The 20,192-nt window shown below is 41.3% G+C and overlaps 1 protein-coding gene across 6 annotated transcripts in view; it reads right to left on the bottom strand.

Annotated features, from left to right (window-relative positions):
• The window catches only part of LOC146861244 (sodium channel protein type 2 subunit alpha-like), a 905,823-nt gene that overhangs the window by 607,169 nt on the left and 278,462 nt on the right, over positions 1 to 20,192 (bottom strand). For 3 of the 6 annotated variants that reach the window (XM_085645403.1, XM_085645408.1, XM_085645407.1), the window contains exons 5-7: positions 8,656 to 8,784; positions 4,947 to 5,038; positions 3,506 to 3,778 (exon numbers count right to left, since the gene is read on the bottom strand). In XM_085645403.1, the coding sequence (XP_085501529.1) occupies positions 3,506 to 3,778; positions 4,947 to 5,038; positions 8,656 to 8,784 (494 nt within the window). Of the gene's footprint in view, positions 1 to 3,505; positions 3,779 to 4,753; positions 4,846 to 4,946; positions 5,039 to 8,655; positions 8,785 to 20,192 lie in introns of all 6 variants that reach the window. The other 3 variants (XM_085645405.1, XM_085645404.1, XM_085645406.1) reach the window with 1 other exon arrangement.

Genomic DNA, 20,192 nt, shown 5'->3' with positions numbered 1-20,192 from the left:
CATCTAAACTTAGACCAAAAGTCGAACTTTACTACTCCTAAATGCACATTGTGAATACCGAAAGTCACAAAGTTAGACTTTCATCTCAGATTACTTCTGTGGATTTGGCCACTGTGTGGTTCTTTTTCACCAAATCTATACCAATAAGATTATGCTCTGGTGAAACAAGCTGCTTTCCGCTCCTTCTAGACTAAGCCTGATGGCTGCTCTCCACAGCTACCACTCAGAGAGCCTTCGAAGGTTGTCTAAGACCACTAAAATCACCATAAGGGTTATCTGTCAGGATTAGTGCAGGGTGTCCCCTTACATACATATACTAAGCTAGCTGTTCACATGGGGGATAACTTGATCGAGCATAGATTCAAACCACTGCGGGGATAAAGAAAAACTGTTGAAAAAAGACTATATCGAAAGAAGCTGACACACGGTTTTATTAGATTTTTTTTTTTAACAATATTTTTCTTTTTTTGTTATGTATAGATCTTATAATATCATATAAAATATTGGATTGCATTTACATAGTTTTTCTTTCTGTCTGGAAGGCAAATTTGCTGCGAAATGTTGCTGCTTTAATTTAACGCTGTTAATGATTTTGAGTTGACTTGTAAACATTAGGAATCCCCAACAGTGGGCCTGATTTGGATATTGGCGGATGAGATACTGCGTCACATGGTGAAGGATATCTCATCCGCTGAAATATAAATCCCATTATGTCCTATGGCATTTATATTTTGGCGGACGGGATATACGTCACCATTATGATGAAGTATCAATTCTGCCAATATCTAAATAAGGCCTATTGTCTCTCTCTCAATAGTAAGGACTAATACAACCCATAGGGTTAATTTATGCTGTAAGAAACCTTCAATTTAGGGCTGTCTATTGTGTAAAAAATGGTAAGTGAATGCAATTAGAGTATTAAAAAAAATTACATTCTTGATTATAGAAGAATTTACATAATTCACAACTAAAAATAATGGTACACACAGATTAATATTCAGTATACATTTATTTCCCTTGTATTCTTGCAATGTAGTGTTTTATTTAAACTTCCCTGAATGGGGGATCCTACCATCATTCAAGCTCTCAAATACCCCACCTCACTAGTTGTGGAAGAGGTGCTTCATTTTTTATGGCAGAGGCCCTTAATACCTCTGACCCTTAGAAGTTGGTGCTATCGGATCATCGGTCAAAAATTGGCAGATGTCCAATTCACTGACGTCTGACCTCCTATGCAATATGTAGAAGTCGGGATGTTGGTTCTTCTAACAAAGACTTTGGGGCAATATTACGTAAGCAGCCCATTTTCCTGGTTAGCACTGGACAAACCCTTCCAAAGGTTATAGTGAATATGATGCCCCCAGGTCAGCTGCAAACTTGGGCTGCCCTGGGGGCAGTGCATTTGGGTGAAAAATGGAGCGGCTGCTTTGAAGCAGCTCCATGTTTCACAGTGCAGGCGGCAATCCACCAGCACTTTGAAGGGGGATTAGAGATCCCCTGCCAGGTGGATGAAGTGAGCAACTGCACACGCCTGAAAGGGGATGTCTGGGGGTCTATGGGACCCCATTTCACCCCTCCAGAAGGCTGCTATCAGGTGGTACGCTGACAGTGAGCCATCTGTTAGATGGCACACTGTTAGTGCTTCTCCTGACAGCTTCTTTGCCTCTGATCCTGCATAAGTAATGGGGTACGGGTGAAGAGTCAAAGGAATTCCCTCATGTAGATGGGCCATGCCCCCATGCAAATGAGGGAACACCCTCTGATGATAGCACTGGTGCTTTATGTGCACCAGTGCTATTGGTATTACAGAAGTGGCTGCTCAAGCATCTGTGGCCTCTTATGTAATACCAAAGTGCCCAGGGGTGCACAAAGTAGGAGCAAACATCCTTTGTGCCCCTGGGGTACTTTGGTAATGTGGCCCCTGGTGTGCCATCCTTCACCATCTAATAACAGGCATGGTGTTAGAAGGTCCACCCTATTCAGTGCTGGCCCTTCCATGATCAATGTCTTTTTTCCTCTCCAGGCTAGTCATGGGCAGAAGAAAACAATCAATGTTTCCCACAGTCTGAGAGAGAATGTTCAGTACATCAAAGACATTGATTATACACCTTCCAAGAGCAATCTCTATATTTGACAAACATGGCAATAGTTTGATCAATCCAGCGTACATCATGTGATGACGTGTTTTTGCCCAAACTGCTCCATGTGGTCAGTGGAAGCACTTAAAAATCATCTGTAGCAAACTATTAATTAAGTGAGCAGACAGTCCAAACACATAAATAAGGTCACTTTTCCTTAGACAGTTATAAATGATTGACTGTACCTTAATATATGATGAAACATATCTCACCTGCATAACCAAGGGGGGGGGGAGGAGAAAACTGAAATCATTGGGAATAGTGTAATATATCAGGCTACATATACATTGACTTCTATAGTTATTGAACCTATGAATTCAATTGTGTTATGTAATTTTTTTAGGCATGCTGCCTGGTTTAAAAATAAAATGTATCTTGCTTTTGTGCACTGTGTGCTCATAAATATGTTTCACACACATTCCCACATCTATATTTTTGATAGGCGAATTTGTGGCTATCCAGAACGATTACTTGGGGTGTAGTCCCTTAAAATCAACAGATCTCACAGTTACTTTGCAATATGAAGCCACTGGTCATCTGGAAAGGGAGGCTACATCCTGCACTAAATTAGAGCTGTTGCAGGTGACAGCACATATCACTCTGGGGTTTAAGGGTGGCCTCTGTGAGACATGCTACTTCATTGTGAAGCAGCGCACATGACCCCGTGAACACTGGTGCACAATATTTATTTATATGTCCTTTAAAAAGAAAGTGTTTCCTGCTACCTACAGTGAACCTTTGTTACAGGGTATTTTGAGGTTTTTCTTCGGGACTCTTTTTGTGTTCAGGCAACATCAGATACCTTCTTTGATTGGCAGATCTCCAATTACTTGAGTAATTATTTGCTTTTAGGAGTACATCTGGAAATTTATGACTGATATTAGTGATTTTAAAAAGTTGGAAATCTATCCAAACATAGGATGAAAACAACAGGAGTAGCATTTTGACTCCTCAAAGAAGTGCTTTGAGAGTGAAGTTACAAATAGTTTATCCATGATAATATACCATTAAATAGTTACTTGAAAGCCAAGGAAGTCTGAACTAACATGTTCACTGGTTGCAATACTTGTTTTAGCATCGATTATGCTACATAAAACCAAACATTTTAAGGTTAGGCTCATTGACCCATCAAACAGGAAAACCCAATTGGGTTTTCAGAATGACAAAACATAACCAAATTATTTCATTGAAATTCATTAAATACAAATTTGCCTCAAACATTTCCCTGCAGTTTACCTAAAAAATCTGACTTTGCTATACTCTTCAGTAGATCCAAGTGTCCCTTCTTAGACATTTGTTTGCTTCAAATGATTTATTTTATTTTTAGGTTCAAACAATGAAATAATGCTGATTTAAATTATTCTTACTGTAGTCCGCGATGTACTCCGCCCAGTTAAAGATGGTTTCTGTTACATTATAATATGTTCCATTGATGCCCACTGAGCTATTAAAGACTGTAGTAATATTTAGCTCAGTAGCAGAATCGTCTGGCGGCCATTGCAGACATTTGTGCCTCAAATTTCCCATGAACAGCTGCAGCCCTATTAGTGCAAATACACTGAGACAAAACACAGTCAGTATCATGACATCCGAGAGCTTCTTTACTGACTGAATCAAGGCCCCCACGATAGTCTTTAAACCTGAAAAAAACAGAGGCATTCTTGTTTATTTCTATATAAAATTCCACACTGGAAAAAACAGACAATATCATTCAAATAAGGATAATGATCCCATGCAGAAGCCCAAATAAATTACTTTAAATATTAGCAAAACATTTACATAAAATTAACTGCTGACGTACAATAGTGATGACAGTGACTTGCAAAGATGAGAAAGCAGCTCAATGTGTTTACAAATGTTAACTTGTGAATGGAAATGAATGAAACACATTCCAAAAAAACTTGTTTTATGGAAAAACAAGTAATTTCATTTTCCATGCAAAAACATATATCCACAATAAAGAAATAGCTATATAAACATACATAATTACATTTCATGTTTTCCCTGCCATTTCCCAAATGTTGGTTAGTGAATTCTGTTTTTATAACATACGTTATTGGTACTAATACACTATCATATATATGAAAACTAAACAATACTGTATGTTATAAAACTGTAACTGGTTTAGAGATGCAGAGCATTCTTAAGCCAGTTATCACATGCAACATCCATGCTCTAGGTTTGAGTTTTATTTCTTATAGATCAGTAATTAATTAGTAAGTTAATGTTAAAAGTGAATGCTATTTTCAGTCATACTGTATGCAACAAATTCTATATATCTTTACGGACGTGAATAAAATCAGGTTGGTAATTAAATCTTAAATGTAGTTAATTTGTATGGAGGTGTAAAAAAATTAAAACTTTATGTCATAAGATGCAAATCACAGCTTTTGCGATGTCCCATGCAAGAATATGTTAAACTCCAAGGCTGATTTTGAAAAGAAAATCTATGTAATGCTAAAAGCATGGAATCATGCTGCAGTCCAGCTTTTATCTCTTGATTCCCGCTTTTTTTATTGCAACGTGAGCAGCAAGCAACAAGGCTTATGCTAAAAAGAAGCATTCTCAAATTTGATGAAACAAAAGTCAGCCTGAGTGTTTAACCTAGCTCTCACCTGGAATGACTGATATTGTTTTCAATGCTCGGAGAACTCTGAATGTTCTCAACGCTGAGACATTGCCCAAGTCCACAAACTCTGTCAAATATCTGTAATAGGGGAGTTCACACACAAACACAATGACAGGACACAAAGAAACAGTTGGATGTACACAAGGGCCTAACACTTTACAACAATTACTACTTCTTACCTGGGATTACAGAAATAGTTTTCAAAGCTCTTAACACTCTGAAAGTTCGAAGAGCTGAAACATTGCCTAGGTTTACAAATTCTGTTACATACCTGTAGAATTAAATCACAATTATTCAGAAGTCTAGAAAAGTCTACTTTTAGTTGAGTTAATATTGTAATATGACCTTTTTCTGTGATACTTACAAAGGAATCAGTAATTAAAATGAGGTGTATGTGTATGCTGTTGCCTTGTATCATTATCTGTTCTTGTTAGCTCGTGGTAAGACCTATTGTAGGCCACTGGTTATTAACCACAGGTGCTCGGATTTGATTAAAAGGCAGAAAACAATGTGATGGTCCAAATATAGACCACATTAGTATTATGAAGATTTTCTTTGATAATTTTGCAGATACATCCTAAAGCAAGCAAAAAATAATTAAAATTTTGCTTTATTTAAAAAAGACGATGTTGTTGTACCTGACAACCCAAAAAGAGGAAATACCTCACAAAATGTATTTCTATAAAGAGGAAATACCTCCCAAAATGTATTTCTATGTTTATGTTGCCCAACTACTTGCCACTATATATATAAGTTTTGTATGTATCAATGTAGTTCTAAGTATATGTCATCCACCCACATGTCTTTTGATATGTCTATCTACATTGTCTTCAAATAACACATCAAGTCAGCGTGGCTGTACAGTTTAAAGCACTGATAGTTAGGCATCAGGACAATATGTGTGGATTTCTACCAAATCAGATAATCTAGAAAACCTGCTCTACCCTGAACATTTCACAACAATATGCATTCATGACTTTATTCCAAATGTAAAAACATGTAGCTAAATCTATCTTATTACTTTTTTATCTATTAAACCTCTAATTTATCAAGTTGTTTTATGCATGCAAGATTGAGAATACAAAAAAATGAAGGCCATGAAATTAGGTTTCTCTGTTGGTAATAGAACAAACTACAGTAGGACCCATGTTTGTAGATGTAAGATTGCATTAGCACAGCAGTTGCAAGGAAAATAAGTCTTACATTGCCTATTGCTTTACATCTCGATGTTGTGATACTGATCAACAGTGAGGGTGTATTTTCCCATTGATAACGACTTGAAAAAAGCATGGGCGATATAAGTATTTAACTCTGATAGGTACATTTTAGTGATGGATAGCCACATGAGATTTTAAGTCAGCTTTCATAAGGCCAGATTGCACAATAAAAACTATGAGACAATGGAATGTAAATTAGCACCATTCCACTCTGTTCCCATACTCTCACCCTTGTTAATGATATGCCAAAACAAATCAGAAAATGGACTAAAACAAATTTGTTGAGACCAATTGTAATCTCCAATAGTGACCTAATAGCCTGTAATCAGGCAAACTCTTTATCAAATGGGAAATGCATTTCCACTGGTAATCATTGCCGATACAAAAACCTAATATATTATATCACACATTTTCTTATCTCTGTATAAGCGAATCATTCTTTTCTATATTGATATCCACCAACAAATTACAAGTTTAATATAATAATAACAATAATAAATATATCAAACATTCTTAATACTTTACATCATATGAAGGCATGCAATACATATACTGTAAAAATAATAAAGTTAACGCATAAGCTCGAGGAAGTGTTGGCCACTAGGCTTCAGCCTAAGTCTGAGATCAGTGCTCGCATGGAAAAATTAGGGCAAGAAAAAATTTATTTTCACTTAAAAAAATTGTACCTGAAAACAAAACTACAATTGGAGAAAGCTAGCTAATAGTTTCGATTATGTTAATTTTCTGTCACTAAACCTTCTGTTTGATCTTTGCATTCTTTTTAAACTGTTGAATTGTTTTACATTGAACTGTTGAGGTTATGCTATGTTCACAGTACACAATTAATCTGCAGCATTGAATCGTTCCTTTCATTATATATTTTTATAATGTAATATGCACTATGCACGAGAATACCAACTTGAAGAAACTATCAGAATTTGTGGGTAATTTCAGTGTCCTAATGTTTGGAAATTATTAGAGACCACTTGAAAAACGAGTTAATAGTTGGTGCCAAGCTGAGTGTTCTTTGTGTTTAAATTAATCAAGGATTTAACAGGCTATAGCAATGCCTGCTACATGCTACCAACAAGAAAACAAATTATAATTTGAATGTTTGTAAAATAGCTTTAACTATGGTCATATGTTCTAAGAAGCTTATCAGAAATGAGTTCTTGAAAGTATTGATTTATATATTTAGAAAATGGGTTTATTGTACACTGTAACATAAGAAGTACAGATCCCACTAGAACTGCTTAACTATCTCTAGTCACTTTTCAGTGTAATTTTTCCAAAACATCATAGTATCATTTAATCAGCTCGTGGACAATTTAAGGCTGAATCACCCCCTCCAATTTTCAACTTATGACCTGCAAGCAAAACCTTAATCTCAGCTTTAGCCTGTGGTAGACTGGCACATAGGTATAATATAATATTTTAGGGAGTGGTGGTGATCATGGTTCAGTCATAGTTCCAATTGATTGTGCCATGTCAACTAACTCTGCTGCAAAACATCTTGTCCTCAGGCATGTCAGAACTTTTTGCAGGGCACAAGCCAAAAATTAAATAAGGCCCCACATAGAATGAGCAAAAATATTCTTCCAAGAAAAAAGAAAATAAGGCACTCAAGCATCTGGCACCATCAAATGGAATAGCTTTCTTAGATGCCTCAACACTAGTTAACAGTACAAGCATTCTTCAAAATATTAAATACGTTTGATATTGTGAGTATGGGGCCCTGAAAAAGTGAAGGCCTGAGGAATCATGCCTGCTCTCTCCTCAATCTAACACCTTTGCTGATAGTACTGAGTCACATGCCCGTGCACAAATATTTCAAATTCATTCTTGCTATTCTCTAAATGATAAATGGTGTTATGTCTTATTTGCTCCCCGTCAGAAGGATGTATGGTTTAGTACTCTCAGAATTGAATCATACCATTGATTGAGATCAGGGTTCTTTAAAGTTGGTCCTGGAGGGCCGGATCTATGAGATATTTTTAGCATATCGGCATTTAGATAAATGTTGTTATCTTAATAATCTGGAAGGGATCCAGCCCTCCAGGGCCGACTTTGGAGAACCCTGATTTAGATGTATGCACAGAGCACTGCCTGCAGACATGTGTTCATCTGCTAAGATATCTTACTATAGATAACAGCGCTATTTGGTTTTTGAGTCATGTTAACACTTGCTCACTTCTAGACCACCACTTTTATCCCATCCTCATACTCACTTTTTCCTGCTATTCATTACATTGATGTTATGTTTGAACCTGATTCTCACAATTGAATACTAAACTGTCCTTTGAGATATGGGTTTAGAAAATGTATTATATTGTTACTGAATCACACAAAGAGGGCCCCTCAATCCCAATCACCACTATGAAAACCCTCTCTTTTGGAGGATATTTGCAGCAACATGTTTATTCCAGACATTTGAACATACTTAAGGATAAATCTATAACATGGGTCACACTGTACGATTTCTTTTTAATACACTTTTGTATAATTAAACTAGTTTCCCAATTTAAAGGGAATGAAAGCCATGTTTAGTAATACTGTTGAGAGTGGCTCTAGAAATAACCAAGTTTCCAAAAGGTTTAAACTCAAAACTGTTACTGTATGTTGCTAATTTCATGTCCTTCTCCACATATCAAAACATTGTGTGTATACTTACGCCATCGAAATGACACTGAAATCCAGCCAGTTCCATGGATCTCGGAGGAAAGTAAAGTTTTCTAAGCAAAAACCTCTTGCAAGTATTTTTATAAGAGACTCAAACGTATAAATTCCTGTGAATGTGTACCTAATGGGAAGTATTTAAACAAACATTATTTATTTCACTCTTCTGTTGAAGTATTGCAAGACGTTCGAAATAAAATAAACACTGAAGAAAAGTTAATAATGTGCTTGGAGAAACAAAAGAAAATAGTCCACAATATGTAAGCTATAACTATCAGTAAAAATCTAAATTTACTTTTTTCACAGACATGCCCATACAAGTATATATACGTTTGATAATATGTGCATGCATATATTTATTATGCACAGTTTGAACTGCCTTATTTGTGTGCGCGCACACACACATGCATGCACACACACATACACACATATACATTGACGTACAGATCATATATATATATATATACATATATATATATATTTTTTTTTTAAACGAAACACTACAAACCAATACAAATATGCAGTTTCCACATGACTTTGGCTCTGATATTGTACATTGTTCTCAAATAATATGTCATATACATCTGTTACAGTAACATACAATTCTGGGGACCGTTATACATTGTATTTATAAATTACTTCCTACAGTCTACTTCTTTCTTGCTGGTGTGACTTTGTCCTCTGTTGTATGTTAATATCATGCCTGGTAATCAATTACTTTCCCAGTGATCTATTAATCTCCTATCTGTCCCTTGTGGTTGTGTTTTACCCTGCTTATCTTCCCTTCCCACACATGCACCCCCAACATATGCTGGGTGTATTACATCCTCCCGTTTTTCCTCCACTTCCCCTGTCTCCTTCCCCACCAGGTACTTCTGATATGGTCCCCATGTTTAGGGTGGGTTTGAGGTGATAATAATTCACTGTACAAATCAGACTGCGTGTTGCAGTACACCCCAGCTGTTCCTCCCCCCTCCTTAATTGGTTCAACCCCAAGACAACGTGCACTCTATGAGGTTATCTCAGGACTCACGGACTACCTCAATGCTGCTCAGCACACTTGGACTTCAGAACCTAATATGTAGAATCCTGCTTTATTGTATCAACCCCAAGGCAACGTGCACTCTATGAGGTCATCTCAGGACTCACGTACTACCTCAATGCTGCTCAGCACACTTGGACTGCCGAACTTATATGCTGAATACTGCTTATTGTATGAATCTTGCTCAAAAACTGTTGTGAAGCGCTCTGATAACCTCGGGTCGGGCTAGCGCTATATAAAATAATACCTTATCTGCATGCCGTTCCACTATCGTAAGGTCTGGACCACTCGCCCAACACATTGCTATACTGCGCTTGGCCAGCAGTAGTCCAATGGATACAAGTTTCCTATTTACTGCGTCCACCCCCTTGTCATATCCTAGTAGAGCAGGGATTGGGTCTATTGCCAGAGCGGAGCCAATGATGCTCTCTAGTTCTATGAATACTGTATCCCAGAATGCAGCTATTTCTGGGGAAATGCCACATGACATGCATAAATTCAGCTATATGCTCTCTGCACCTGGGGCAATCAGCTGTTTCTCCCAATCCATATCTAAAGAGTCTTTCTGTGGTGTAGTATACTCTGTTGATGTATTTAAAATATATACGTCTGTTTCTCCCATTTAGCGATACCGCATTGGTCACTGAGCAGCAGTATCTTCAAAACTTGTCATCCATTGTTCTATTTAGACCCCTCTGCCACTCTAGGCATTCCTTTGTGACCCAGGGTCCAAGTGCCTCCTGTGCTAGTGCATAAAACCGGTCTATTAATCCTGAGAAGGAACTTGCCTGTATCACGGAGGTTCCTGCATTTCTTCCCCCAGAAGTTTCTACAGTGTGTGTTGTACTCTGAAGTATTGGAAGCACGCTAGGGGTGCCTGCGATGTTTCGATATCTTGCATAGAGTCCCATTGACTCACTACCCGATTCTGGAATAGTTCTTCCATTTTGGTGATCCCCAAGACTCTGAGTTTCTGTACTACACCTTTCTCCTGGCTCAGCAGGAATTAAGTGCACCATTCTATCGATATTTGAGGGAAGAATAGTATGGAGCCTGCTTGATACTCAAGTAGTTGTTGCCAAGAGTGTATCATGGTGTTTAGTGAATCATGTACTCCATGGCACCATGATGGATTGCGAAAAAAGTGCAAGGAAGTGTATGTGGTAATGCAGCATCTCTTTCTCTGTGTATGTATTGTAAATCTTTGTGGGCCGTGGAGCCAAAAATATGCTGGGATACTTTGCACTGCCTCATAATAGAGTTCTAGATCCGGCGCATTTAGCCCCCCCATGTCATACAGGAGGACCAGTATCTTCCATTTAATCCTGGGCTGTTTTCCTGCCCATGGTAGTCTGAGTAGCAGTGATCATAATGTACAGAAGAATGAGAGAGGGAGCAATATTGGAATATTTTCAAATAGAAATAGAAATCTACCATCTTCATGCTCACTATGCGTCCCGCCAGAGAAAGCAGTAATTTAATCCATCGCTCAATATCCTCTCTTAGTTTGTGTATCACTTTCCCATAGTTGTCGCTTATGACGTGCTCCGGATCAGAGTGTATCTGTATCCCTAAATACCTAAATAGGTCTGTTCTCTGTTCTTTGGCATAAGGGGAACTCCTGTGTTATTATTGTTGTAGCAGGGGTGAGCGGAAATATGACGGATTTATCCCAGTTGATTTGAAGGCCAGACAGACCTCCGAATCGGACCAGCTCCCATAGTGCTGGTGATTAGTTTCTCTTCGAATCACAAATATATAACAATGTACCATCGTCATACGCTGACATTATAAGATTATAGACAGGGAAGCATATGCCTCTGTCTCCATAATACTCTCACAAGGCGCAAGCCAGGGGTTCCCCCACTATGGCATATAATAATAGTGATGGGGGCATCCTTGCCTGGTGCCCCTTGTGATCTCTATTGGCATTGTCAATATATTGCCCACTCTGTTTCTAGCTCTTGGGCTATTATACAGTACTTCAATGAGCCTCAGAAATATCTCCCCCACTCCAATTTTGTGGTGAACTGCCTTCAGAAAGGCCCATTCAACCGAATCAAAGGCCTTTTCTGCATCAAGGAACACTGCCATGGCCCTCATGTCTGGATTTGCATGCTAAATAGCTTTCAAGAGTGTACAAAGGTTATATATTAGGCTTCATCCTTGTACAAAACCAGCTTGTTAGAGGAACTCCACTCCTGGCATTAGTGGTGCCAACCTGTTAGCCAATACTTTAGCATATATTTTAATGTCTATGTTTAATAGGGACAGTGGTCGATATCTGAGCTCTCACCCAGTTTTAAGAGCGTTACTATCAGGGCGTCCCTCCATGAGGAGGGTATTATACTTGCCATTTCTTCATACAGCGTGACAAAATTAGGGATTAGGCGATCCTGATAGGCCTTATAGAAAGCCACTGTCAGGCTATCGATGTCCGGTGCTTTTCCAGCTTGCATGCTGGGTAATGCCACCCTTATCTCAGAGTGGAGAAGTGGCGCCATCAGGTGTTCCCCGTGTTCCCTCGCACGTTCCTGTGCGATATAACTCAGCATAGTAGCCCTGGAATCTGTCTACAATATGTCCTGTATCACAGAGCAGTGCCCCCCTCCTCATCTCGTACACCCAAGATGACTGCTTTCTCCCTGTTGGGGGCACGATAGTGTCACAAGTATGGCTCCCGGGCATTCCCCCTCCCTATATGTCCTTGCCATTGAATATCTACCTAAGTGTTTGATCTCAGCATTTGCTGTGTCGTGACATTCGTCCAGATCGGTTTTGAGCTCCCCCAGTAGTACAGTATTCCCTGTGCGGTTGTGCTTCAATTCTAACTCTGCTATCTCTTTCTCAAAATGTGTTACTCTATTCCTCAGTGACTTTAGGACACCTGCATGTTTGGTGAGTGTAACCTCCCTAATTTAAGCCTTAAAGGTTTCCCAGACAGTGGCAAAACTAGACACTGACTAGATATTGGTATGGACAAATTCTTCTATAGCCTGTGCCATTTCTGCATGGGATCTTGCAGTGAATGGAGGTAATCTCCAAATGAACAGTGCCATGCACCTCCTGTGTGTTGCTATGCCTTAGACTACTGGAGAGTGCTCTCAGTGTGTTCGGGGGAGTGGTTGGCAGTTGACCGTGTGTGTGACTATGATTCCGGACATTATCCAGTAGTCTATACAGGTGTGAATATCATGTACCTAGGAGTAATGTGTGTACGCTACAATATCTGGGTTGTTGTGTCTCCAGATGTGCACAAGACCTGTACTATCCACTATTTCTGAAATTACCTTGGCCACTAAAGAGGGGTGGCAGGTGGGCTTCTACAGCAATCTAGATCTGGGTTTAATATGCATTTAAAATCACCTCCCCATATTTGTGGGACATCTCCCCACTGTAGTAACCGGTTGCTTAGGGAATAGTAAAAATGCGGGTCATCGCAATTTGGTACGTATATCTCAACCAATACTTTCTCTAGGTTATCCTTACGGCAAATAGCTACTGCATATCTGCCCCCTGGGTCAATGGTCACCCCTGTTATTTGTAACCCTGATCTATTGTCCGAATATATTAGAACTCCGTGGGCATGTGAGGAGAATTTCGTTGCATAGCAACATCCCCGCAGACACTGGTGTGACAGTACCGCACTGTTAGGAGATAAGTGCCTTTCTTGCAAATTAGCTACATCTATTTTGTGGCACTTGAGGTAGGACCCCACTTTGAGGACTCTCCTGTGATCATTAAGTCCACTCACGGCACAAGTTAGGACTCGAATATGTGGCACTGTAGAGTGATTCACGCTTCTTGATTTATGTCCTTGATAATCCGCTCATTCTACTCAAAGCTTTGCCATGTTCTGTCGTGTAGTGTGTTTTCTTTTCCTGAACATTGACAGTGGCTTAACATTAACCAAACCCCCACCTCCCACGCTATGTATCCCCCAATTACACACAGCATAAACATCTAAACATCTCCCGCCCCTCCCTCCCTAGTATCCTCCTAACTAGAATTCACTCCAATTTAGATCTAAAATGGGCTGGTGCACACATAGGGGTGGATGTTACCAGCTTGGTAAATCTCTGTTTGTTCGGCTCTTCGACCGCAGTTTGCGATATCACATACAATCACACCCATTACCTGTTTTAGCTGACACATAGACTGCCAAATACAGTACAAATAAAATGTATTTCCTTTGCCGCCACCTGATTCCTTCTTAGTTCTTTCTCTAGTCTCAATGTCTATCAAGTAATTAACTTTTTCGTTTACGCAGTTCGAGGGAAGAGACCCAGTCCCCGCAATTTCATGAATATGTCCAGGGTGTAGCCAGGGTGTCCCCTTACATATTCAGAACAGTCTCACATTTTGCTATAGTGTTTAGGGTTTCATGTTGGATTCTCTTGTTCTCTATCATTACCAGTTGAGGGGCTGTAGCTTGCGCCTTCACAGGAAGAATTATGAAGGCGATGCAAACCCCATCCAGTAGCGGCTCCTCTGTATTACAGTGCTTAGGCCTACAGAAGCCCTCATCCTTTTTCACTCTTTATATCTTAGAGTGTCAGGTTGTTACGGAGTCTGCTACTGTTCTTCTTCATCCAGGTTGTCCCCGTCTTCCTTAGGGTTGTTCCACAGGGAACTGCGTCTGCTCCCCACTCCCCCTCTGTGTTTGAGGAAGTGGAGAACTTGCTTAGGATCCATGAAATATTGTGCCTTTCCTTAGCCATGACTCACACTTTGGCTGTGTATAACATGTTGTAGTCAAGCTGGAGTTCACAGAGCTTTCTTTTGACTGGGACAAACAACATTTGCGCCTCTTGCACCTGTTGTGTAAAGTCTGGGTATATGGACAATTCCATGCCTTCATATGGCAGGGTCTTGAGCTTGCGTGCCTTTCACAATGCTGCGTACCTATCACAATAGTTAAGGAGGTATGCTATTTAGGCCTAGGCGGTGACCTTCGCTCCGTTCGCGGTGTTTTCTGCACTTCGCACTCCGCAGAGCTCCCGGAGTGCAGAAAACATCGCTTCGCGATGTGCAGCTAAGTTTTTTCCCCGCTCGCGATTGCGAACGGTAAGTTTGCGATCGCAAACAGTAAGTTCGCGAGCGCAAGTGTGAGCTGCAGCGGGAGTACCACCACAAACTGCAGTTCGCACTGTACTCCACTACTCGTGGAACTTCGCAGAGGTTTTTTGTAACTTTGAGGAGTTCCGCATAGCAAAACTCCACGAACAACACCCAGGCCTGGGACAGGAGTTAGCTCTTGAGACTGGTCTGGGTGCAAGAGAGCGGTGTGCCCGTTCAACCACAAAAACCTCAGAGAATGTGTCTCTACACATGATGGTGGTCAGGAGTTGCTCCACAAAAGTTCCATATTCTCTATTTGAGTCAATTCCGCTACTCCCTCTATACTTAGATTGTTCCTTCAGATGCAAATTCGAAATCTTCTGTCTTTGCCCGGAGAGTGTGGAGTATTTTGTCGACTTTTTTGTGTTTGGCTGACTCCCCTGCCACGACATCCTCGACATCTGACACTCCTCTCTCCACTGTGTCTAGTTTCACTGTGTGTTTATCAAGTCTTTCTGTCATTCTATCAATTATAAATGTGAGCCTACGTTGCATTGCTGTCAGAATCTGTTTCAGTTCAGTATCGACAGTAGGGTCTGTCCTTTCTGTGTCCAAGTCATCTGTGTGCGGGTCTGTATCTTTTGACTAGGCAGATTTGCGTGCCTCGAACTGTAGTTTAGGTTGGGTTTTGTCAGTTTTTCCCATTGTGTCTCATGATTGCTAGTAGTATGTTATGAACTAGTGAGCGCACAAGTAGGGGTGGCGTGTGAAGCACTCTTTTAGGCTCTCCAGTACTCACAATGCCATACTGTGTGGGTCACCAATGCCTCAGAGGGTGGGTGATGCTGTAACAGTTGCAGTCGGGGGGGGCTGGTGGTTTACTTTATCTATGTCCTGTATGTTGCCTCATCGTCTATTTAGTGAGAAGAAAGAGAGGGGTATAGTTGTCGATCTTTCTACCAGTTCAATCCAGAGGGGTCATCTCCTTGTGAACTCTGAGGCCTAACTGCATCTTCCCCAGTCTCTCTTTATATGTGTGGCGCCTCCTCTAGGTGGGTGAAAGTCCTCTTATTGCCATACACCTATGCTGTGGATCCCTATTCAGGAGAATTCAGGTGCTGTTGCTTGCATGTTCCTCTTGCCTTGCTACCTCTTGGTTCTGTCTCTGTAGTCCCCGTTTCCCTTTCTCATACACCACTTGTCCTCTAGTATCCTCTATGCTTTATCTCCTGAAGTTCTGCTCATTCTCTACCTGTTAATCTGGTATCATGCATGCAAAGGTAGTGAAGCGTTGAGGTTGCGCTGTTCCCACCACAGTATTCGTTGCATGGTCCAGCTGAAGCAGTGCCTCTGTTATCAAGCCTTCTCGCTTGCACCATCCTCGTATCGGACCTACCCTGAGGCTGGAAAGTGCCAGCAAGTGCCAGGCCGTCAGACCAAAGCCAGCTCCACCCTCTCCACTCCATGACTAAATTCTCTAGATGTCATGGTCACTACAAGGCCATAGCAGTCCCAGGGGTTCATAAGTACTCACTCACGGTCCGGCATCAGAACCCTCTGGGGTTCCGTAGCTTCTCTTGCCTCTTTGTTTCAGTGGCCTGGCCCTCACTCGGTGCATAGCTGCAGCCCCACCCCCAGGCTAGGTCCTATATGCAACCACTCTGTGGGCATCTTTGGATGTTCTGCTCACTTCTGCAGGTTAGTGGTCCGTTCCGCTGTTCGGTGCTGCAAATGCCGATGATGTAGTACGCTGTGGGTGTCAGGATTCTTTAAGCTGAGCGGTCAGGTTGTCAGAGCCCTACTATTTTGCAGACATCTTGGAGCCAGGCAAGCTCCGACCCCACTAAGATCATATATCATGGACCCTCTATTTTAGAATGGAGTATGGAAAAGGTAATAGAAAAGAGTAGGCAACTGTCAGAAATTGAGCTAGTAGCGACAAGGGAAACATGGCGGCCGGAAGCTAACGGCCGCGGCTGAGCCCCCCCTTGACACTCGCTCCTAGACCCCATATGGAACCCAGCAAGATGTACCTTCTCTGGTCCTAACGCATTCTTTTGAAGAGCTCCTCCCTATTTAGATTCAGAAATTGCTTATTCCTCGTACCTTGGATGGTGCTTGCAGCCGCGGGAGGTGTGGAGCCTCCGGAGATCTCGCTGCTCCGGCTGAGTGACGCGGTACGGGAGTGGAGACGGCGCGCCTCTGATCTCCGGTTTCAGGGTAATCCCGGCAGAGACAGAACCTGCAAGCTTGGCTACGCTTACGGCTTCGGCGAGTGGAGGAGCAGGACCTGGTGTGCGAGAGGGCAGATGAACTGGGGGAAATGGAAGAGTCGAGGTGAGGTTATTTTACTCCCTGACACTGACACTGTGGCTCCGAAATTTGGTCCCCTGAAGGAAAGTAAACTTCCAACTGCTTTGAAGACCGCTCTGAAGACTGAGGATAGATTGCACGCGGGCCGGGCTGCTCTAGAGGAGTTGGTAGAAGCCATCCTCTCTAGTACTGGGCTCCATGAGTGCATGGATAGTAGGGGACGTGGTCTCCCCCGGAATGTTATACGTAACGCTACCTCTCAGCAGGGCTCTACATCTTTAGCTACTAATACTACAACCCTAATTAGTAGGTATACTCTGCAGAGTAGGGCAGCAAAGCTGGATATAGACATGGATCCTGTTTACCCCATTTGTGTCGCTCCCTTAGCGTCTAAGGTTAAGGTCTCTGCAAGGCAGGTGAAGAAAAAAGCGACCACGGAGGATTCTCCTGTAGAGGGTGGAAAAAGTAGGGGAAGGGGAAAGAAAGCCCCGCTATCAAAGGTTAGAGTGGCTCCTTCTTTAAAGTCATTCTACAAAGTGATATCAAACCCTTTAGACAGAGGTAAGGAAGTAAATGATAAAATGGCTTCCCCCAGTCAACGGACTCCCCGATCCGGGAATTTATCTCCGCCCCCCGTAAATGTCTCCCATTCGATTTTAGCTTTGGGAGATAGTGAAGTACCTAACACAGAAGTCCAGCAGGAGTCCATACAGGGGAACAGCCATTACAACGCGTTTTTTACCACGCGTAGCCATTACATCGCATGCGTTACAACGCATGCGATGTTACAACACTATGCCATTACAACGCAAGTCTTTACATCGACTTGCGCTAGATGGCGTGCTAACATTACAAATAGTGTAGTTTACTATCCCAACACCTTCCCTACTGTTAAGTGGACTGGAGTTGGAATAGTAAATTACACTTTTCTAATGTTAGCACGCCATCTAGCGCAAGTCGATGTAAAGACTTGCGTTGTAATGGCATAGCGTTGTAACATCGCATGCGTTGTAACGCATGCCATGGAACTGCACGCGTTGTAATGACTCGCGTTGTTACATCATACATCCGTCCATACATCCCTTGATTAGCGTGTCAAATAGATTTTCGGCCCTAGAAAAACAAGGCAGCCTGGACTATTGTGAAAGTCAAGAGGTTACCCCGGGAAGGGTCAAAGCAATAGCGAAATCCGGTTCAGCAATGACAACACTGTCGCTAACCGCTGAAAAGCCCCATTCACCAGAGTATGAAGCTCATAAGAACGGGATTGAGGGAGTTGGGGCATTAGCTGATATACTACTGACATTGAAGGAAGACATCGGGAGGAGATTCTCAATTTCTGAGACCAATCAAGCCGATATTAAATCATCATGTGAGGCTCTGGCGCAAAAAATCAAAGAGGTCTCCAAGAGGACTGATACTCTGGAAGGAGAAATCCCCAAGATGAAGGAAGCCCTACACAGCTCCACTGTGGAAATAGATAAGTTAGCCCTTCAAAACAGAGACTTAAAAGATATTATCGAACGGCTTGAGAACCATGCTAGGAAGAATAATCTAAAAATCTTGAATGTCCCGGAGGATTTGGAGGGTAGTGGCATAAAGGAATTTGTGATTTCACTCTTAAAGGGTACAGTCCTTAAAGACGTTCCAGATTTGGACCTGTCTCTTGACATTCAGCGAGTTCACCGACATCCATATAGAAGAAATCCTACAAGGCCAAAACCAAGGAAAATCTTGGTGAACTTTCTCACCTATACATCGAAAGAAAAAATCTTATCCCTTGCGTTGAAAGCTGGTCCAGTGAAGTGTAGCTTATATTCTAGTCCGTTCTCCTTTACCATTAGGTCTGATATTTCTCATATTACGGACGCAAGACAATGGGAGCTAGGTAAAAGAATGACAATTTTAAACTCCCTTGGTATTAAGGCCCAATTAAGATTCCCGGCCCTTCTCCGGATAATGTGGAATAATCGCATGTACAATCTACGCCAGATTGTGGAAGTAGATGACCTTATCGGAAAAATTAGGAGTGAAAAAGAGGGAGGAGCTTCCCTGTAACAACTACCATCAATTATTATCACCATTAATTCCATTCTTGCTGGGTTTTCAAATAGAGGGGTTTAGGTAATTATTGTTTAGTATCTTTAACTTGTCTACATGAAGTGTCAGGGGGACCTTGTCTCAAGAGCTTATGCTCAGGAAAGTAGGGAGGGTTTCCCGGGGTTGCAAGTTAGGGATGTCTGGGCAAGATAGGGGCACGGGTGGAAGGGGGGGAAGTGGTGGGAAGGGGAGCACGGGTGGGGTTGCAAAGGGGGAAAATCCCCAAAAATATCCTCACTCTCAAAGAAATTTGGTAATAAGTAAGCAGGGTTCGGAACACCTGAATATAGCTTTGATAAGGGACTAACACAATGAATAGAATATTAATTTTATTTTGTGGAATGTAAATGGTCTAAGTTGCCCACGGAGGTTAAGATTGGTTATGAAATATCTTGAAAAAACCGCAGCTCAGGTCTTCCTTCTGCAAGAGTCACATTTGAGTCTTTCGGAAAGTAGGGCCTCCTTTAGTAAATTTCGATGGGTTTAGTCGTTTTGTTCTTCTGAACAAGTAGGCCATACTAAGGGGGTGGTAATTTTAATTAGATCAGGTACTTGAGTGAATATTAAATCAGTCTCTTCAGACCAGTCTGGTAGATGGATTACTGCACAGATTGAAATAGAAGGGAGGGAGCTAACTATAGTATCATTCTACGGTCCAAATCTGGATGACCCAGCGTTTATTTATAAACTACAGGCAAAGTTAACAGAAACTACCTCCCCAATATTCATCATAGGCGACTTCAATGTTCTCCTTAACCCTAGTCGAGATATATCTAATAATAGCCACTATGCTGGAAACCCTAATATCCGCCGTGGAATGATCAATATGATGCATGAGCTGGGATTGGCTGACGTGTGGAGGGCAAAGCAGGGAGATAAGATAGGTTTTACTTTTTTCAGCAAGAAATATGGTCATTCCTCGAGAATCGACTATATATTAACCGATAGGTTTGTCTTGGAGAATGTTCTTGATATTATGATTTTACCTACCATTCTCTCAGATCATGCCCCTATTT

Source organism: Triturus cristatus, chromosome 3_1 (assembly GCF_964204655.1).
Source record: "Triturus cristatus chromosome 3_1, aTriCri1.1, whole genome shotgun sequence".
Taxonomy (NCBI): Eukaryota; Metazoa; Chordata; class Amphibia; order Caudata; family Salamandridae; genus Triturus; species Triturus cristatus.
Note: the sequence above shows the minus strand (reverse complement) of the source record. Positions and strands in the feature narration are given on the sequence as shown.